The sequence below is a fragment of the Calidris pugnax genome, unplaced genomic scaffold, assembly GCF_001431845.1.
Source record: "Calidris pugnax isolate Ruff unplaced genomic scaffold, ASM143184v1 scaffold498, whole genome shotgun sequence".
Taxonomy (NCBI): domain Eukaryota; kingdom Metazoa; phylum Chordata; class Aves; order Charadriiformes; family Scolopacidae; genus Calidris; species Calidris pugnax.
The window spans coordinates 142,387-157,167 of NW_015091244.1; the positions used below are offsets into that span (position 1 = coordinate 142,387).

General features: G+C 52.9%; 1 protein-coding gene across 1 annotated transcript in view; it reads right to left on the reverse strand.

Annotated features, from left to right (window-relative positions):
- LOC106898685 (protein Wiz-like) overlaps window positions 1-14,781 on the reverse strand; it is a 58,538-nt gene that overhangs the window by 2,513 nt on the left and 41,244 nt on the right. Inside the window, exons 7-16 of the mRNA XM_014960095.1 lie at window positions 12,231-12,458; window positions 10,286-10,526; window positions 8,421-8,889; window positions 6,873-6,996; window positions 6,657-6,712; window positions 6,016-6,052; window positions 3,729-3,837; window positions 3,265-3,406; window positions 2,770-2,875; window positions 8-138 (exon numbers count right to left, since the gene is read on the reverse strand). Coding sequence (XP_014815581.1) covers window positions 8-138; window positions 2,770-2,875; window positions 3,265-3,406; window positions 3,729-3,837; window positions 6,016-6,052; window positions 6,657-6,712; window positions 6,873-6,996; window positions 8,421-8,889; window positions 10,286-10,526; window positions 12,231-12,458 — 1,643 coding nt within the window. The remainder of the gene's footprint in view (window positions 1-7; window positions 139-2,769; window positions 2,876-3,264; window positions 3,407-3,728; window positions 3,838-6,015; window positions 6,053-6,656; window positions 6,713-6,872; window positions 6,997-8,420; window positions 8,890-10,285; window positions 10,527-12,230; window positions 12,459-14,781) is intronic.

Here is a 14,781-nt window from a genome sequence, read left to right on the forward strand (position 1 = left end):
GGCTCACCCGGCGGTTGTGGTTGTGGTCGAGGGACTTGAGGTGTTTCTGGATGATGCCGTACTGCATGGGGATGAAGAGGTCGCAGGCGGCGCAGTGAGCGGCCTCCACCTTCTTGATGAAGTGCTCCATCCCCACGTCTGGGAAGGGAAGAGGAGGGAAGGAATCCCATGGGAATAATCCAGGAATCGGGGCTATGTTAGGGGTTGGAATTCCTCCAGCCTCCCTCCAACCCCCCACGGCCTCCTCCGGCCTCCCTCCACCACCATCACCAGCTCCTCCTCCAGCCTTCCTCCACCATGGCCTCCTCCTCCAGCCTCCATCCACCACCATCACCAACTCCTCCTCCAGCCTTCCTCCACCATGGCCTCCTCCTTCAGCCTCCCTCCACCTCAGGCCTTCATCACCCACTGCCACAGCCTCATCCTCAAGCCTCCCTCCACCACAGCCTCCTCCTCAAGCCTTCATCTCCCACCACCCCAGCCTCCTCCTCCAGCCTCCCTCTGCCACCACAGCCTCCTCCTCAAGCCTTCATCTCCCACCACCCCAGCCTCCTCCTCCAGCCTCCCTCTGCCACCACAGCCTCCTCCTCAAGCCTTCATCTCCCACCACCCCAGCCTCCTCCTCCAGCCTCCCTCTGCCACCACAGCCTCCTCCTCAAGCCTTCATCTCCCACCACCCCAGCCTCCTCCTCCAGCCTCCATCCACCACCATCACCAACTCCTCCTCCAGCCTTCCTCCACCATGGCCTCCTCCTTCAGCCTCCCTCCACCTCAGGCCTTCATCACCCACTGCCACAGCCTCATCCTCAAGCCTCCCTCCACCACAGCCTCCTCCTCAAGCCTTCATCTCCCACCACCCCAGCCTCCTCCTCCAGCCTCCCTCTGCCACCATGGCCTCCTTCTACCATGGGCTCCTCCTTGAGCCTCTCTCCACCACAGCCTCTTCCTCCAGCCTCCCTTTGCCACCACAGCCTCCATCCACTGTTGCCAGCTCTTCCTCGAGCCTTCCTCCACCACCACAGCCTCCTCCTCCAGCCTCCATCCACCACAGCCTCCTCCTCCAGCCTCTCTCCTCCACAGCCTCTTCCTCCAGCCTTCATCCACCCCAGCCTCCTCCTCCAGCCTCTCTCCACCATGGCCTCCTTCCTTGAGCCTCCCTCCTCCACAGCCTCCTCCTCCAGCCTCCCTTCGCCACCACAGCCTCCTTCCTCCAGCCTCCATCCACTGTCACCAGCTCTTCCTCGAGCCTCCCTCTGCCACCACAGCCTCCTCCTCCACGGCCTCCTCCTCCAGCTTCCCTCCACCACCATGGCCTCCTCCTCCAGTCTTCCACCACCACGGCCTCCTCCCTCCAGCCTCCCTCTGCCACCACAGCCTCCTCCTCGAGCCTCCCTCCACCCCGGCCTCCTCCCCAGTCTTCCTCCACCATGGCCTCCTCCCCCAGCCTCCCTCCACCCCGGCCTCCTCCTCCAGCCTCCTTCCACTGTCACAGGGTTCTTCGTCCAGCCTCCCTCCGCCACGGGCTCTTCCTTGAGCCTCTCTCCACCACAGGCTCCTCCAGCCTCCATCCACTGTCACCAGCTCCTCCTCGAGCCTTCCTCCACCATCACAGCCTCCTCCTCGAGCCTCCCTCCACCCCAGCCTCCTCCTCAGTCTTCCTCTGCCATGGCCTCCTCCTCCAGCCTCCATCCACTGTCACCAGCTCTTCCTCGAGCCTCCCTCTGCCACCACAGCCTCCTCCTCCACGGCCTCCTCCTCCAGCTTCCCTCCACCACCATGGCCTCCTCCTCCAGTCTTCCACCACCACGGCCTCCTCCCTCCAGCCTCCCTCTGCCACCACAGCCTCCTCCTCGAGCCTCCCTCCACCCCGGCCTCCTCCCCAGTCTTCCTCCACCATGGCCTCCTCCCCCAGCCTCCCTCCACCCCGGCCTCCTCCTCCAGCCTCCTTCCACTGTCACAGGGTTCTTCGTCCAGCCTCCCTCCGCCACGGGCTCTTCCTTGAGCCTCTCTCCACCACAGGCTCCTCCAGCCTCCATCCACTGTCACCAGCTCCTCCTCGAGCCTTCCTCCACCATCACAGCCTCCTCCTCGAGCCTCCCTCCACCCCAGCCTCCTCCTCAGTCTTCCTCTGCCATGGCCTCCTCCTCCAGCCTCCCTCCACTACCACGGCCTCCTCCTCAAGCCTTCATCACCCACTGCCATGGGCTCCTCCTCGAGCCTCCCTCCACCACCACAGCCTCCTCCTCGAGCCTTCATCACCCACTGCCATGGACTCTTCCTCCAGCCTCCCTCCACCACCACAGCCTCCTCCTTGAGCGTCCCTCTACCACAGCCTCCTCCTCCAGCCTTCATCTCCCACCACCTGCCATGGACTCTTCCTCCAGCCTCCCTCCACCACCACAGCCTCCTCCTCAAGCCTTCATGTCCCACCACCCCAGCCTCCTCCTCCAGCCTCCCTCCACCACCACAGCCTCCTCCTTGAGCGTCCCTCTACCACAGCCTCCTCCTCCAGCCTTCATCTCCCACCACCCCGGCCTCCTCCTCCAGCCTCCCTCCACCACGGCCTCCTCCTCAAGTCTCCCTCTGCCACCACGGCCTCCTCCTTGAGCCTCCCTCCACCACAGCCTCCTCCTCAAGCCTTCATCTCCCACCCCGGCCTCCTCCTTCAGCCTCCCCCCACCACCACAGCCTCCTGTTTTTCCTATTTTCTCTTCCTGGAGTGACTGTGCCCTGGATTCCAGCCGGGAATTTCCGGGTGGGCAATCTCACCTTGCGTGAGGTCTTGGTCCCTGTAAATCTGCTGAATGACGGCGTTGATGTCTTCGATGGCTTTACGGCGCTCCTCCGTTTTCCTGGTTTTATTGGCGACGTATTCCTGGGCGGCAGAATATTGGCAATTAATTCGTTTTCCCTCCCCGCTTTTAGGTACGTTTCTACCACGAAAAGCCCTAAAAATGCCATTCCTCCAAGTCCCGTGGCTTCAGCGCTTAAATCGTCCCCTCCGGCCACCAAAATCTGCCGTGGGCAAGTCCTTTATTTCCTACCAGTGCCACCAGTTAGACCAGTTAGAGGTTAAGCCACCTCCTGAGAAGAAGGCAGCGGAGGCAGAGCTGACGCTTCAGCCCAACTTTCCTCCACCTTCTCCAGCAGTTTCCACCGCGGTTAATTAGAGGGGCACTTTAGGAGCTTTATAGCACCGCCGAAATAATATTAATTAGTAATTAGAAAGAAGAATAATGCACCTCTCTTAAATCTGAGGCTCACCTGGAGAAAATCGGCCGTCTGTTGAGGCAATTTGGTGCCGACAAATTTGAAATGTTCCTTGTGGAATTTACTCTCGAGGTGACTGTTCATCTCGTCGTCGTAGAAGGTCCGATATTTGCATAACGAACAAACAAACTGGATCCTGTCGAGAGAGGGGGAAGCCAAGGGATATTCAGTTCCAACCCATCCCTTCCGGCCCTTTTCTCGCCGGATCCGCTCCCCTCCTGTTCTACTTTTCAGATGAATTCATGGAATTAAGGATTTATGGGATGTTTCCCCAGTTTTTCCCCCCCGTTTCTGTGTCTCTTTTAAGCACGGACAGCGAGAAGACCAGAGGGAGAGCAAAGCAGCTTCTACAAGGACCAGACAAAGCACTGGGACAACTGGGAACGAGAGGACGGACCCCGACTGCGAGTGCAACGTGGCTAAAAAGGAACAAAATAAAAACATGAAAGAGACTTTACCTTTCCACCATGCGATCCCGATGCCTCTTCTTTTGCCTCTCTTGGGTTTTCTTGCCCGCCTGCAATTTGCGTTTGATTTGACTGATCTCTTCTTGAATGGTTAAAGCACCTAAATGTTTAAAGCAGGGGGGATTTCAGGGCGCTCCTACTCGAGGACACCACCCTCATGTTTAAAGAGAATCGCCCTCCGCGAGTCGAGTCCTTCGGGCCCAACCACGACCTCCGGACGCTGCAGTCGAGAAGCTGCTCCCGACGGACGCCCCAAATTGGCCTTTTTTTCCCCTAAAAACTGCACCAGGAAAGGCTTGGGGGAACAACGACAGCTCTTAACGCCATTTCCCAGCTCTTTATTTAAATTACCATTTGGTGGTTTATTAAAATTACCATTTGACTGGTTTTACGAGGTTTTAAGTATTACTTAGTTCCAAGTTTGATTGATTTTAAGTACTGCCCGCTCTGATTTGTTCAGTCTCAAAGGGAACACACCACAGGGAAGATGAGATAAGGTTTTGGGTAAAGGGGGGAGATGGGCATTTTTACCACTTCTTTGTTTACACCATTTATTTTTGGGACAGAAAAAGCTGCTTTTTCTGGGCAGGATCACATTTACGCTGCCCCACGGTGGGACGCCACCTCGCCTGGAGGTTTCTTTCCATCCCCTCCTGCTTCTCTAACGCTCCCTGAGAGGAATCCAGGGGCTTCTCCCACTGCTCCCATCTCTCCAAACTGGGAAACTCCAGCCCCCCCCCAAAAAAAACTTACCCAGAAACCAAATCTACGGCAGAGGGAGGAAATTCAATCTGCTTCCCTAAGCCCCCAGGAGAGCGGCTTCCCCCAACCTACCTTGACCGAGGGCTCCAGCTCCTCCCTAGCAGGGTTTTTACAGCATTTCCTTATCCCTGAGCAGACACAAAGGACGGGATTTCATCTGACTAAATGCAGACGTTAGAGCTGAGCTACTCCCCTGTCCCCCCGGCGGCGGCGATCGGAGGGGTCTCGTCCTCGGGATCACGTCAATGAACGCCCTGGGAAGGGCCCCCCTCACCCCCCAGTTTCTTTCGGCGATAAAATCCCGTTGGTGGGACCCCAACCTCTGGTGTCCACCAGAGAGGTGCCCCCTGGGGGCTCAGGGATAAGTGGGGAAGCTCAAATCCCACCCCCCGGCTTCGTGGAGAAGGGGCAGAGGTTTAGCTCAGGTCACCAGGACGTAACGAACCAGGAGGGACAGCCAAGCCACGAGACAAACGGACTCTGAGAACCAAAGGAGCCTGAAAACCCACCCCAAACAGCCTGAAAACCTACCAAAAAAACATAGCCTGAAGCCCCACCAAAACAAAAAAATACAGCCTGAAACCCCACGAGAAAAAAAAATATAGCCTGAAACCCCATGGAAAAAAAAGTCTGAAACCCCACGAGAAAAAAATATATAGTCTGAAACCCCACGAGAAAAAAAAAAGCCTAAAAACCCACCAAAAAAATTAGCCTGGAAAACCACCAAAACAAAAAAATATACCCTGAAAATCCACTGAGAAAAAAAATAGCCTGAAAACCCACAAAAAAGCGCCCCAAAACCCACAAAACCAAAAAATACAGCCTGAAAACCCACCAGAAAACACAACCTAAAAAAATAGAAAAAAAATAGCCTGAAAACCCACCGAGAAAATGCCTGAAAACCCACAAAACCAAAAAACTATAGCCTGAAACCCCACCAAAACAAACAAACAAAAAAATAGCCTGAAACCCCACGAGAAAAAAACCCCTGAAACCCCATGAGAAAAAAAAATATAGCCTGAAACCCCACGGAAAAAAAAGCCTAAAAACCCACCAAAAAAATTAGCCTGGAAAACCACCAAAACAAAAAAATATACCCTGAAAATCCACTGAGAAAAAAAATAGCCTGGAAACCCACAAAAAAGCGCCCCGAAACTCACAAAACCAAAAAAAACCCACCAGAAAACACAACCTAAAAAAATAGAAAAAAAATAGCCTGAAAACCCATGAGAAAAAAAAAATATCCTGAAAACCCACTGAGAAAATGCCTGAATACCCACAAAACCAAAAAATATAGCCTGAAACCCCACCAAAACAAAAAAACTATAGCCTGAAACCCCACCAAAAAAAAAAAAAAAAAAACAGAAAAAGTAAAAGCCTAAAAACCCACAGAAAACAAAACAAAACAAAAAAAGCCTAAAATCCCACGGGATTTAACTGGGAATCTCTCTTCTGGCCCCCTCAGAGCAGAAGGGGGACTTTGGACGCAAAGGAGCCGTCCCACACCTCAACTCACCTTTTTCTGAATCTCTTCCTTCTTCATCTTCCCCCTCCTAAAAAAAAAAAAAACAACCCCAAACCACAACGTTAAAGTTCAAAGTAGCTGAAAAAAAGGAACGTCTGGTTTGGGGGCTTTCCCAGCTGCTCCAACCCTCCCCAGGCTCTCAAAGCACCCCGAGGAGGAGGGATATTCCCCCTTGGAATAGGGATATTCCCCCTCGGATCCGACCAGAGAACCCCAGCGGGGCAGGAGAAGCTTCTCCACCACCTCCAGGTCTTAATTCCAAGGGATCTTCTTCCACCAAGCCCAAAGGTGCTGGCAAAGAGGTTCCTTCAGCCCCCAGATAAAGTGAGGCAATGGAATCCCGCACTACGGAATTCTTCCCATGGCAGGAAATGGATTTTTTGGGGTTTGGTGGTTTTTTTCCCCACTTCAAGCTCTTTGCACGTGGGTTTTTTATTGTGTTTTGACACCATAAAGCATCCAACACTTCCCTCCACGGAGTGTTTTCCTTCCATCCTCTCCCCTTCACTCCATCCCTGACTCCGTTTGGGAATAAAGTGGGAATCCAGGGACCTGCCCTCAACAGCTCCAGCACCTCCAACCCAAAATTCCCACTTTTCACCCCGAGAAAGTAGTTTTGAAGAGCTACTTACGCCTCTGGAGCCCTCTTTCTCCTCTTTTTCTCCCGATTCTCCTTCCGTTCCCTCCTCTGAAAGAAAAAAACAAAAAAAAGAGTCAGCATCAAGAGGAATAACCCAAATTGGCCACAAAAGATCCCCCACCGCATTGAAAGGGCAACGAAGAAGGATGAAAATGATGGAAATCAGGAAAAGGGGGGCTTTTTCCCCTCCCAAGCCCTTGGCTCTCACCGTTGTCGGAGTCGGAGTTGTCGGAGCCGTCCGTCTTGGCCGCTTTGCTGTCGGGCTCGTCGGAGCTGTTGGTTTGCTTCCGCTTCTTGGCCCCCAAATCTTTCTTCATTTTCTTTTTCTGGGGCTTTTTTTTTTTTTTCAAGAGAAATAAAAAAAAAAGCTTTATTCCCGATAGCAACAGGCAGCGACATCCTATTTGACTAATTTTTTAGCGAGTTAAGCTTCCTCTTTAAAGTTCTAACAGGCAGAGTCCATCAGGAAGGACACAATCCACCACAGCTCCATCCCATAATACTCAATATCAAGCCCTGAAGGACCCCAAAATCCTCCTACCTTCAAAAAAACCCCAAAGTTTTTAGGATTAAAACATCCCACGTATCGATAGCGCTGCGCAATTAAGCCGGTCTCTTCCAGCTGCTGAGGAGAAAACGTGCCCCAAAGCCAATAACAACCAAAAATATGGATTTTCTCTCCCCAGAATGCGTTTTTCCAGAGCCAATAACAACCAAAAATATATATTTTGGCTTCCCAGGGTGTGTTTTGGAGCCCTTGGTGGAAGGACACGAGGGACTGGTGGGAAACAGGCTGGAGAGTTGGGTGAAGAGGAACCTGCTGAAGTCCCACCAAGGGCAAGTGTAGGGTGCTGCCCCTGGGGAGGAATCACCCCACAAACCAGTAAAACCAGTAGAGGTTGGGGGTGACCTGCTGGGGAGCAGCTCTGAGGACACAGACCTGGGAGTCCTGGGGGACAATGGGGGGACCACCAGCCACCAACGTGTCTTTGTGGCCAAGAAGGCTGATGTTCTCCTGGGGGGCATCAGGAAGAACGTGGAGAACCTTGAGGTTCTGCTCTGCCCTGGGGAGGCCCCATCTGGAGCACTGGGACCAGTTGTGGGCTCCCCAGTTGCAGAAGGACAGGGAACTGGTGGAGAGGGTCCAGCCAAGGGCTACGAAGATGATGAGGGGAGGAGAGCATCTCTGTGAGGAGGAAGGGCTGAGGGACTTGGGGCTTTGGAGTCTGGAGAAGAGAAGGCTGAGGGGGGATCTCCTGGCTGGGGGGTGTCAGGAGGACGGGGCCAGGCTTTTTCCAGTGGTGCCCAGTGACAGGACAAGAGGGAACGGGCACAAACTGGGACAGGAGAAGGTCCATCTCAACATGAGGAGGAACTTCTCCATTTTGAGGGTGGCAGAGCCCTGGGAGAGGCTGCCCAGAGAGGTGGGGGGGTCTCCTTCTCTGGAGACATTCAGACCCCCCTGGATGGGACCTGCTCTGGGTGGGGGTTGGAGGAGACGATCTCCAGAAGGTCCCTTCCCACCCCAAATATTCCTGGGATTCTGGGAAAATAAAACCTTGAAAGGAAAACCAGAGACGGTGGAGACGGAGCCATCAGAGGAGCATTTTCTCCTCCTTCCCAACCCTCACCCTCCACCGGGAAATGTTGGAAAACCCCAACTTTTAAGCTATTTATTGATCATTTAAGGGCGAGGATTTTCCAGGAATATTCCAGGGCAGGAAGCAGCGGGGAGGACATGGCAAAAAGCACTTACTTTAAAATCCGAATCCCACATTTTCCAGTTTCTCCTCATGCGTTGTTTCATCATTCCTCCCCCGTAGCGCATGTTTCCCGAAAATCCTCGCATTCCCTGGAACATGCCCAGTTCCGGGAGAATGTTGTGGGAAAAGAGGGAAGGGAGCCTGGAGGAGCCGTGGGGACCCAGAGCACGCGATCCCATGGATTGGGGAGGTTCGTTCCACTGTCCGCCCATCCGCCCGGGGTAGGAAGACCCCATGGGTCTGTTATTCCGTCCGTCTCTCCCCCAATTTTGACCCCGTTGGCCAAAATTCTCCCGGGCTCTGTTTTGGTATTGATCCCGGCGGTTTCCGTAAAAGTTGTCGTAGTGCCCTTCGTAGGCGTTGTCGGCGTCGTGCTCCGACTCGCTGTAGTCGTAGCCGCCTCGGTACATGTCGCGGTCGTTCAGGGAAGACCTGGAGTCGTAGGATTCGTAGGAGTCGTACCTGCAAGAGACGTGGGGGCAAGAAACCAGTCAGAAACCAAGCAAAAACCTTCAAAATAAGATTTTTTGGCTTATTTTTAGGGTTATTTTTCAATATATGGCCACGTCGCGCAACAAGGGACATATTTCATGGGGTGGGACAGGAGATGGACCAGTAAAAATTGGGGACAAAGCTTCACGGTTCCAGATCCAGAGAGGGAGGAACAGGGGGATCCCTCAAACCATCTAATTCTTCCAAAATCAGCCAAAAGAATAAAAAAGTGGAGTGAAAATTCCTCTTCAAAGCTGGGGATTATGGCTTTGCCCCCCAACTCCCAAAAAATGAGCTTTAGGAGCGGCCAACACAAACCAGGAGCTGCTCCTCCTCCCCAAATTCCACCTTCTCCAGAAATACTTCCGGGAAGAGCAGGATTTACTCCTCGGATACTCCAGAAACACCCCAAAAAATCTAATCCGGACCCTTCTTTCCTCACTCCTCGTACACGATCCATCCCCAAAAAGGACCATTTTCCCCCAAACGGAAAAACCAACGTTTGCCCTGATCAATTTAAATCCTTTTTTTTTTTTCTCTGGGAAACAAGGCCACAAAGGATTTTTAATTTTCTATTTCATGATCTCGAAAGGCTTTCTCCTGGAATTTAAGGCTTCGCGATGCTCCGGAAGGAAGCTCCCGAGGAAAAGATGGTGGTGCTGGACTGAGGGACCTCAAGAGGACGGAGATGGGAATTACTGGGGGAAAAAAAAGATGGGAGCAGCTCCCTGGGAGCTCCCTCGAGGTACCTGGGTGGGAGCTCCCTTCCAGGCCCTTAGAAGCTCCCTCAAGACCCCTTGGGAACTCCTTCAAGACCTTTGGGTGGGAGCTCCCTCAAGGCCCCCGGGTGGGAGCTCCCCTCAAGGCCCCTTAGAAGCTTCCTCAAGACCTTTGGGTGGGAGCTCCTCTCAAGGCCCCCGGCTGGAAGCTCCCCCTCCATGCCCTTAGAAGCTCCCTCAAGGCCCCTGGGTGGGAGCTCCCCTCAAGGCCCCTGGGTGGGAGCTCCCCTCAAGGGCTCCCAGAAGCTCCCTCAAGACCTCTGGGTGGGAGCTCCCCTCAAGGCCCCTCAGAAGGTCCCTCAAGGCCCCTCAAGACCCCTTAGAAGCTCCCTCAAGACCTCTGGGTGGGAGCTCCCCTCAAGGCCCCTCAGAAGGTCCCTCAAGGCCCCTCAAGACCCCTTAGAAGCTCCCTCAAGACCTCTGGGTGGGAGCTCCCCTCAAGGCCCCTCAGAAGCTCCCCTCAAGTCCCCTTAGAAGCTCCCCTCAAGACCTCTGGGTGGGAGCTCCCCTCAAGGCCCCCCCAGAAGCTCCCCTCAAGGCCCCCAGGAGTCCTGAGCCTCTCCTCGCCCGCTGTCCCCTCAACTCACCTGTCCCCCCCGGAGCCGTAGTGTCCCCCCTGCATGGCCTCGGCGTCCATGTGTGACACCATGTCCAAGCGTTGGTTCATTTTGGCCATGACGGCCTCGGCGTTGCCTCCCCCCGAGCCCTCGGGGTTCATGTCCACGTCCGAGTTGGCCATTTCCCAGGAGTTGGAGGCGGCCACTCCGTAGCCGTAATTCCCCGAGTTCTCCTGGCCGTAGCCATAGCCGTAACCGTACCCCTCATAACCTGCAATAACAACAAAAAAACCGTAAGAAATCCGGGTTTATTTCCAATTTTTCACTTTTTGCCGATATTTTAATTTGAATAAACGTGCCCTGAACAATCGCCAGGGAGTTCAAATAATTAAAAAAGCTCCAATTTCTTATCGAAGCCGCCCATAAACGTTGAACCCCTTGGGATGATAAAGATTGAAGGGAACAATTTATTGAGAGAAATCCCATAAAAACCACAACCTTCCCCTCTCCGACCCGTTCCGGGGAGGAATAAACACGGCCGAGGCAGAGCCTCCGTAAAAACCCACAGAGGTACCCAAACCCCATTTTTAGCTGGTTTTTAGATGAATATGAAGCCGTCGGCAGCGGGAGGGACGCGGTTACCTTCTCCGGGAGGCAACGTAAGCTGCTTTACAAGCCCTTAAATCCGTAGGGATGAGGCCAGAGCACGTCCCCGACCCTTCAAAGACACAACAGCCCAGGACCAAAAGCAAAAAAACCCTTCCAAGCTCCGCATTTCCACACGTTTTCCATCAGAAAATGACACAGAGGCCCTTCCTCTCCCTAAAGAAGCCAAAACCGCTAGAAACGGGGGAAAAAACCCGCCGTAGGAATAAGACACAAAGCCAATTAAAAGCCTGATAAAGCTTAAAATTCATTTTTTTTCTCCCCCCAGCCCTTTTGGTTGGCTGCTGGAACAGGCGGAGGGAGGTGAAATTCCCCAGGTGTCGCCTGAACGGACTCCATTCCAGTTTTCAAAGTGTCAAAAGGGTTTTTTGTTTTTTTTAGGGTAAACCAACCTCAAAACCCAAATATTGTTTCAAACAGTTCACCTGTAAAAACATTTACAGCAACAAAGGGTATCTTTAGGGGAAAATGACCCCCAAACCCTAAATATTCTACTCCAAACAGTTTTCCTGGGCAACCTTTACAGCAACAAAGAGGTTATTTTAGGGGAAAACACTCCAAAACCCCAAATATTGTTTCAAACAGTTCCCCTGTAAAAACATTTACAGCAACAAAGGGGTATTTTTAGGGTAAAACAAACCCAGACCCCAAATATTTTGCTTCAATCAGCTTTTCTGCCCGACCATTTACAACAACAAAAGGGTTTTTTGGGGGAAAACGACTCCAAAACCCCAAATATTTTTTCAAACCGTTCTCCTATGCAACCATTTACAGCAACAAAGGGTTATTTTAGGGGAAAACAACCCTGAAATTCAAATATTCTACTCCAAACAGCTTTACCTCGCGACCATTTACAGCAATAAAAGGCTTTTGGGGAAAACAACCCCAAAACCCCAAATACTGTTTCGAACCGTTCTCCTGCACAACCATTTACAGCAACAAAGGAGCATTTTAGGGGAAAATGACCCCAAACCCCAAATATACTACTTCAAACAGCTTTTCTGCGTGACCATTTACAGCAACAAAAGGGTTTTTTTGGGGGGAAAACAACCCCAAAACCCCAAATACTCCGTTTCAAAGAGTTTTCCCGCATAACCCTTTACAGCCACAAAGTTTTCTGTCGGCTCCAATGTGAATTTTGAAAATAAATGAAGAAAATCCTCGGTGAGAGGCCACGTCCTGCGTTACAGCAGTTGGATGGTCACCGATCTCGGCGCGTCTCCCCCAGGCCAAGGAAATAAACGTATGCGAAGCGGAAAGCAAGAAACCAATCTGCCAGAAAATGAGCCCAGTTTTTAACCGCACTTGCCTCTGTTCGTCCCAGAGTTCCAGTCGCCGTAACCTAGAAAAAGAGGAAAAAAAAAAAAAAGGCAATTAAAGACGAGTTTATCATTAGCGGGGCGCCGGACAGATTCCGTAAATGAGAGATTCTTGTTACCCGGCCTCAAAAACGGGAGCAACGGCCCCAAAAATCCACAATTTTTGCACCGAATGTGGAGGGAATGGGGTATAAACCCCACCAGAGCCAAACCCTTCGCTTGTTTTACACAAAATTGGGGTTTTAATTTCTAACCGAGCTCCTGTGAACGATTTGCTCCGAGCGGGTCTTTGGGGAGAGGGAGCAAAAGGAGAGGGATCTTCCAGGGAATAAACCTCATCCCGATTAATGCCTGGAAAAGGGGGGGAACGGGGAAGCGTCGGGGAAGTTTTAATCCCAATTTTCAGCCTCTTGGGACTGACATTGAGACGCCCTTTGGGGTGAAAAAAGGGACCTTTGGCCCCCACAGGAAACCAGCCCAAAGATGGAGATCCCGGGATGGGAAGACGCTGGGGTGGGGAAAAAGGAACCCCAACACCCCATCATCCAAAAAAACCCCACTCATCCCCCCCATGTTAATGTACTAATTACAGCCTCGTTAAGCGGGGTACGGCACCACACGCAGGGCTCCCCTTCATTACCGACACCACGGGAAGGCAGTGTTACCTGGGTGATTATTGGGCCATTTCCCTCTTAATTAAAAATCTGCTCTTCCCAGATGAAAAGGTCATTTATTCATTTTATTTTTTTTGCCTTTTTCCCCTCCCTCCCAGCGACGGCAGAAACATCTGACAGGGAACATCGCAGCAAATCCCTCCCTACGCCCCCCCGGGCTCCACAGGTGAGCCCGGACACCGCCCCGGGGGCCAGAAAAGAAATAAAAAAGGCCGAGATTTCAAGGGAAATAAAGGCAAAACCGCCTCTACGTGAAGGTAGGAGGCGAGTTCCAGCCGGAACCTGTGGGAGGAGGAGGGATTCCTCTCAGCAGCCGCCGCCAGGCAGCAACCAGAGGGCACCTCATTAAGGCGGGGGAAGAAATGAAGCCAATTTTTTTTCGTCACGCGTGGGGGTCACGGGTGTGGGCGGGCCGGCGTCAAGGTCACATCGTGACTCCGGTGACCCCACATCCCGGGGGTCAAGGTCACATCCCGTCCCCGGTGTCCCCAAATCCTGGGACATACCCCACCCCCACCCGGTGTCCCCTTTCCCAGGGGTCAAGGTCACATCCTGATCCTGGTGTCCCCAAATCCCAGGACATGACCTCACCCTGACCCCACTGTCCCCAGATCCCTTCAACTTGACCCCGGTGACCCCAGTGTCCCCAAATCCCAGGGGTTAAGGTCACATCCTGACCCCACTGTCCCCAAATCCCAGGGGTTCAAGGCCAAATCCCGTCCCTGGTGTCCCCAAATTCCAGGACAGGGCCACATCCTGACCCCAGTGTCCCCTTTCCCAGGGGTCAAGGTCACATTCTGACCCCACTGCCCCCAAATCCCAGGACATGACCTCACCCTGACCCCACTGTCCCCAGATCCCTTCAACTTGACCCCGGTGACCCCAGTGTCCCCTTTCCTAGGGGTCAAGGTCACATCCTGACCCCACTGTCCCCAAATCCCAGGGGTTAAGGTCATATCCTGATCCCACTGTCCCCTTTTCCCAGGGGTCAAGGTCACATTCTGACCCCACTGCCCCCAAATCCCAGGACATGACCTCACCCTGACCCTGGTGTCCCCAGATCCCTTCAACTTGACCCCGGTGACCCCAGTGTCCCCTTTCCTAGGGGTCAAGGTCACATCCTGACCCCACTGTCCCCAAATCCCAGGGGTTAAGGTCATATCCTGATCCCACTGTCCCCTTTTCCCAGGGGTCAAGGTCACATCCTGACCCCGGTTGTCCCCAAATCCCAGGGGTTCAAGGCCAAATCCCATCCCCGGTGTCCCCAAATCCCAGGACATGACCTCACCCTGAACCCAGTGTCCCCAAATCCCAGGGGTCAAGGCCAAATCCCATCCCCAGTGTCCTCAAATCCCAGCACCGGGGGTCACATCCTGACAGGGAGCCCTAAAACCACCCCAAAAATCCCTAATCCCCCCAAAAAACTGTGTCGCCCCTCCCTGTGTGTGTCCCCCCCCCCCCCTCATTCCGGGTTTTCCAGAGACTCCGTTCTCCCCCCGGCTTCATTTCCAGAAGAATTTAATCCATCGTCCCATATTCCCGGGTACAAGAAACACCAGAATATGCCCCGAAAAAAAACCAACAACAACAAAAAAAACCCCCAAAATTTGGAAATTAAAAAAAAAGAAAAAAAGAAAAAAAATAATATTTCTCCGTTAAAATTCCTTCCGAAATTCGGAAGTTTCGGGGTTGTTTTTTTTTTCCCAAATAAAAATGAATCTCCCTTATTTCTACACAAATCTAGAGTTTAAAAACAGTGGGGAAGTCTGGAACTAGAGGGAAAAACCGGGAAAAATGAAGAAATTCTAAAAGCAACGGTGAAAAAACTGGGGGGGAGGGAGAGGGGGGGGAAGAAGGGGCTGAACCG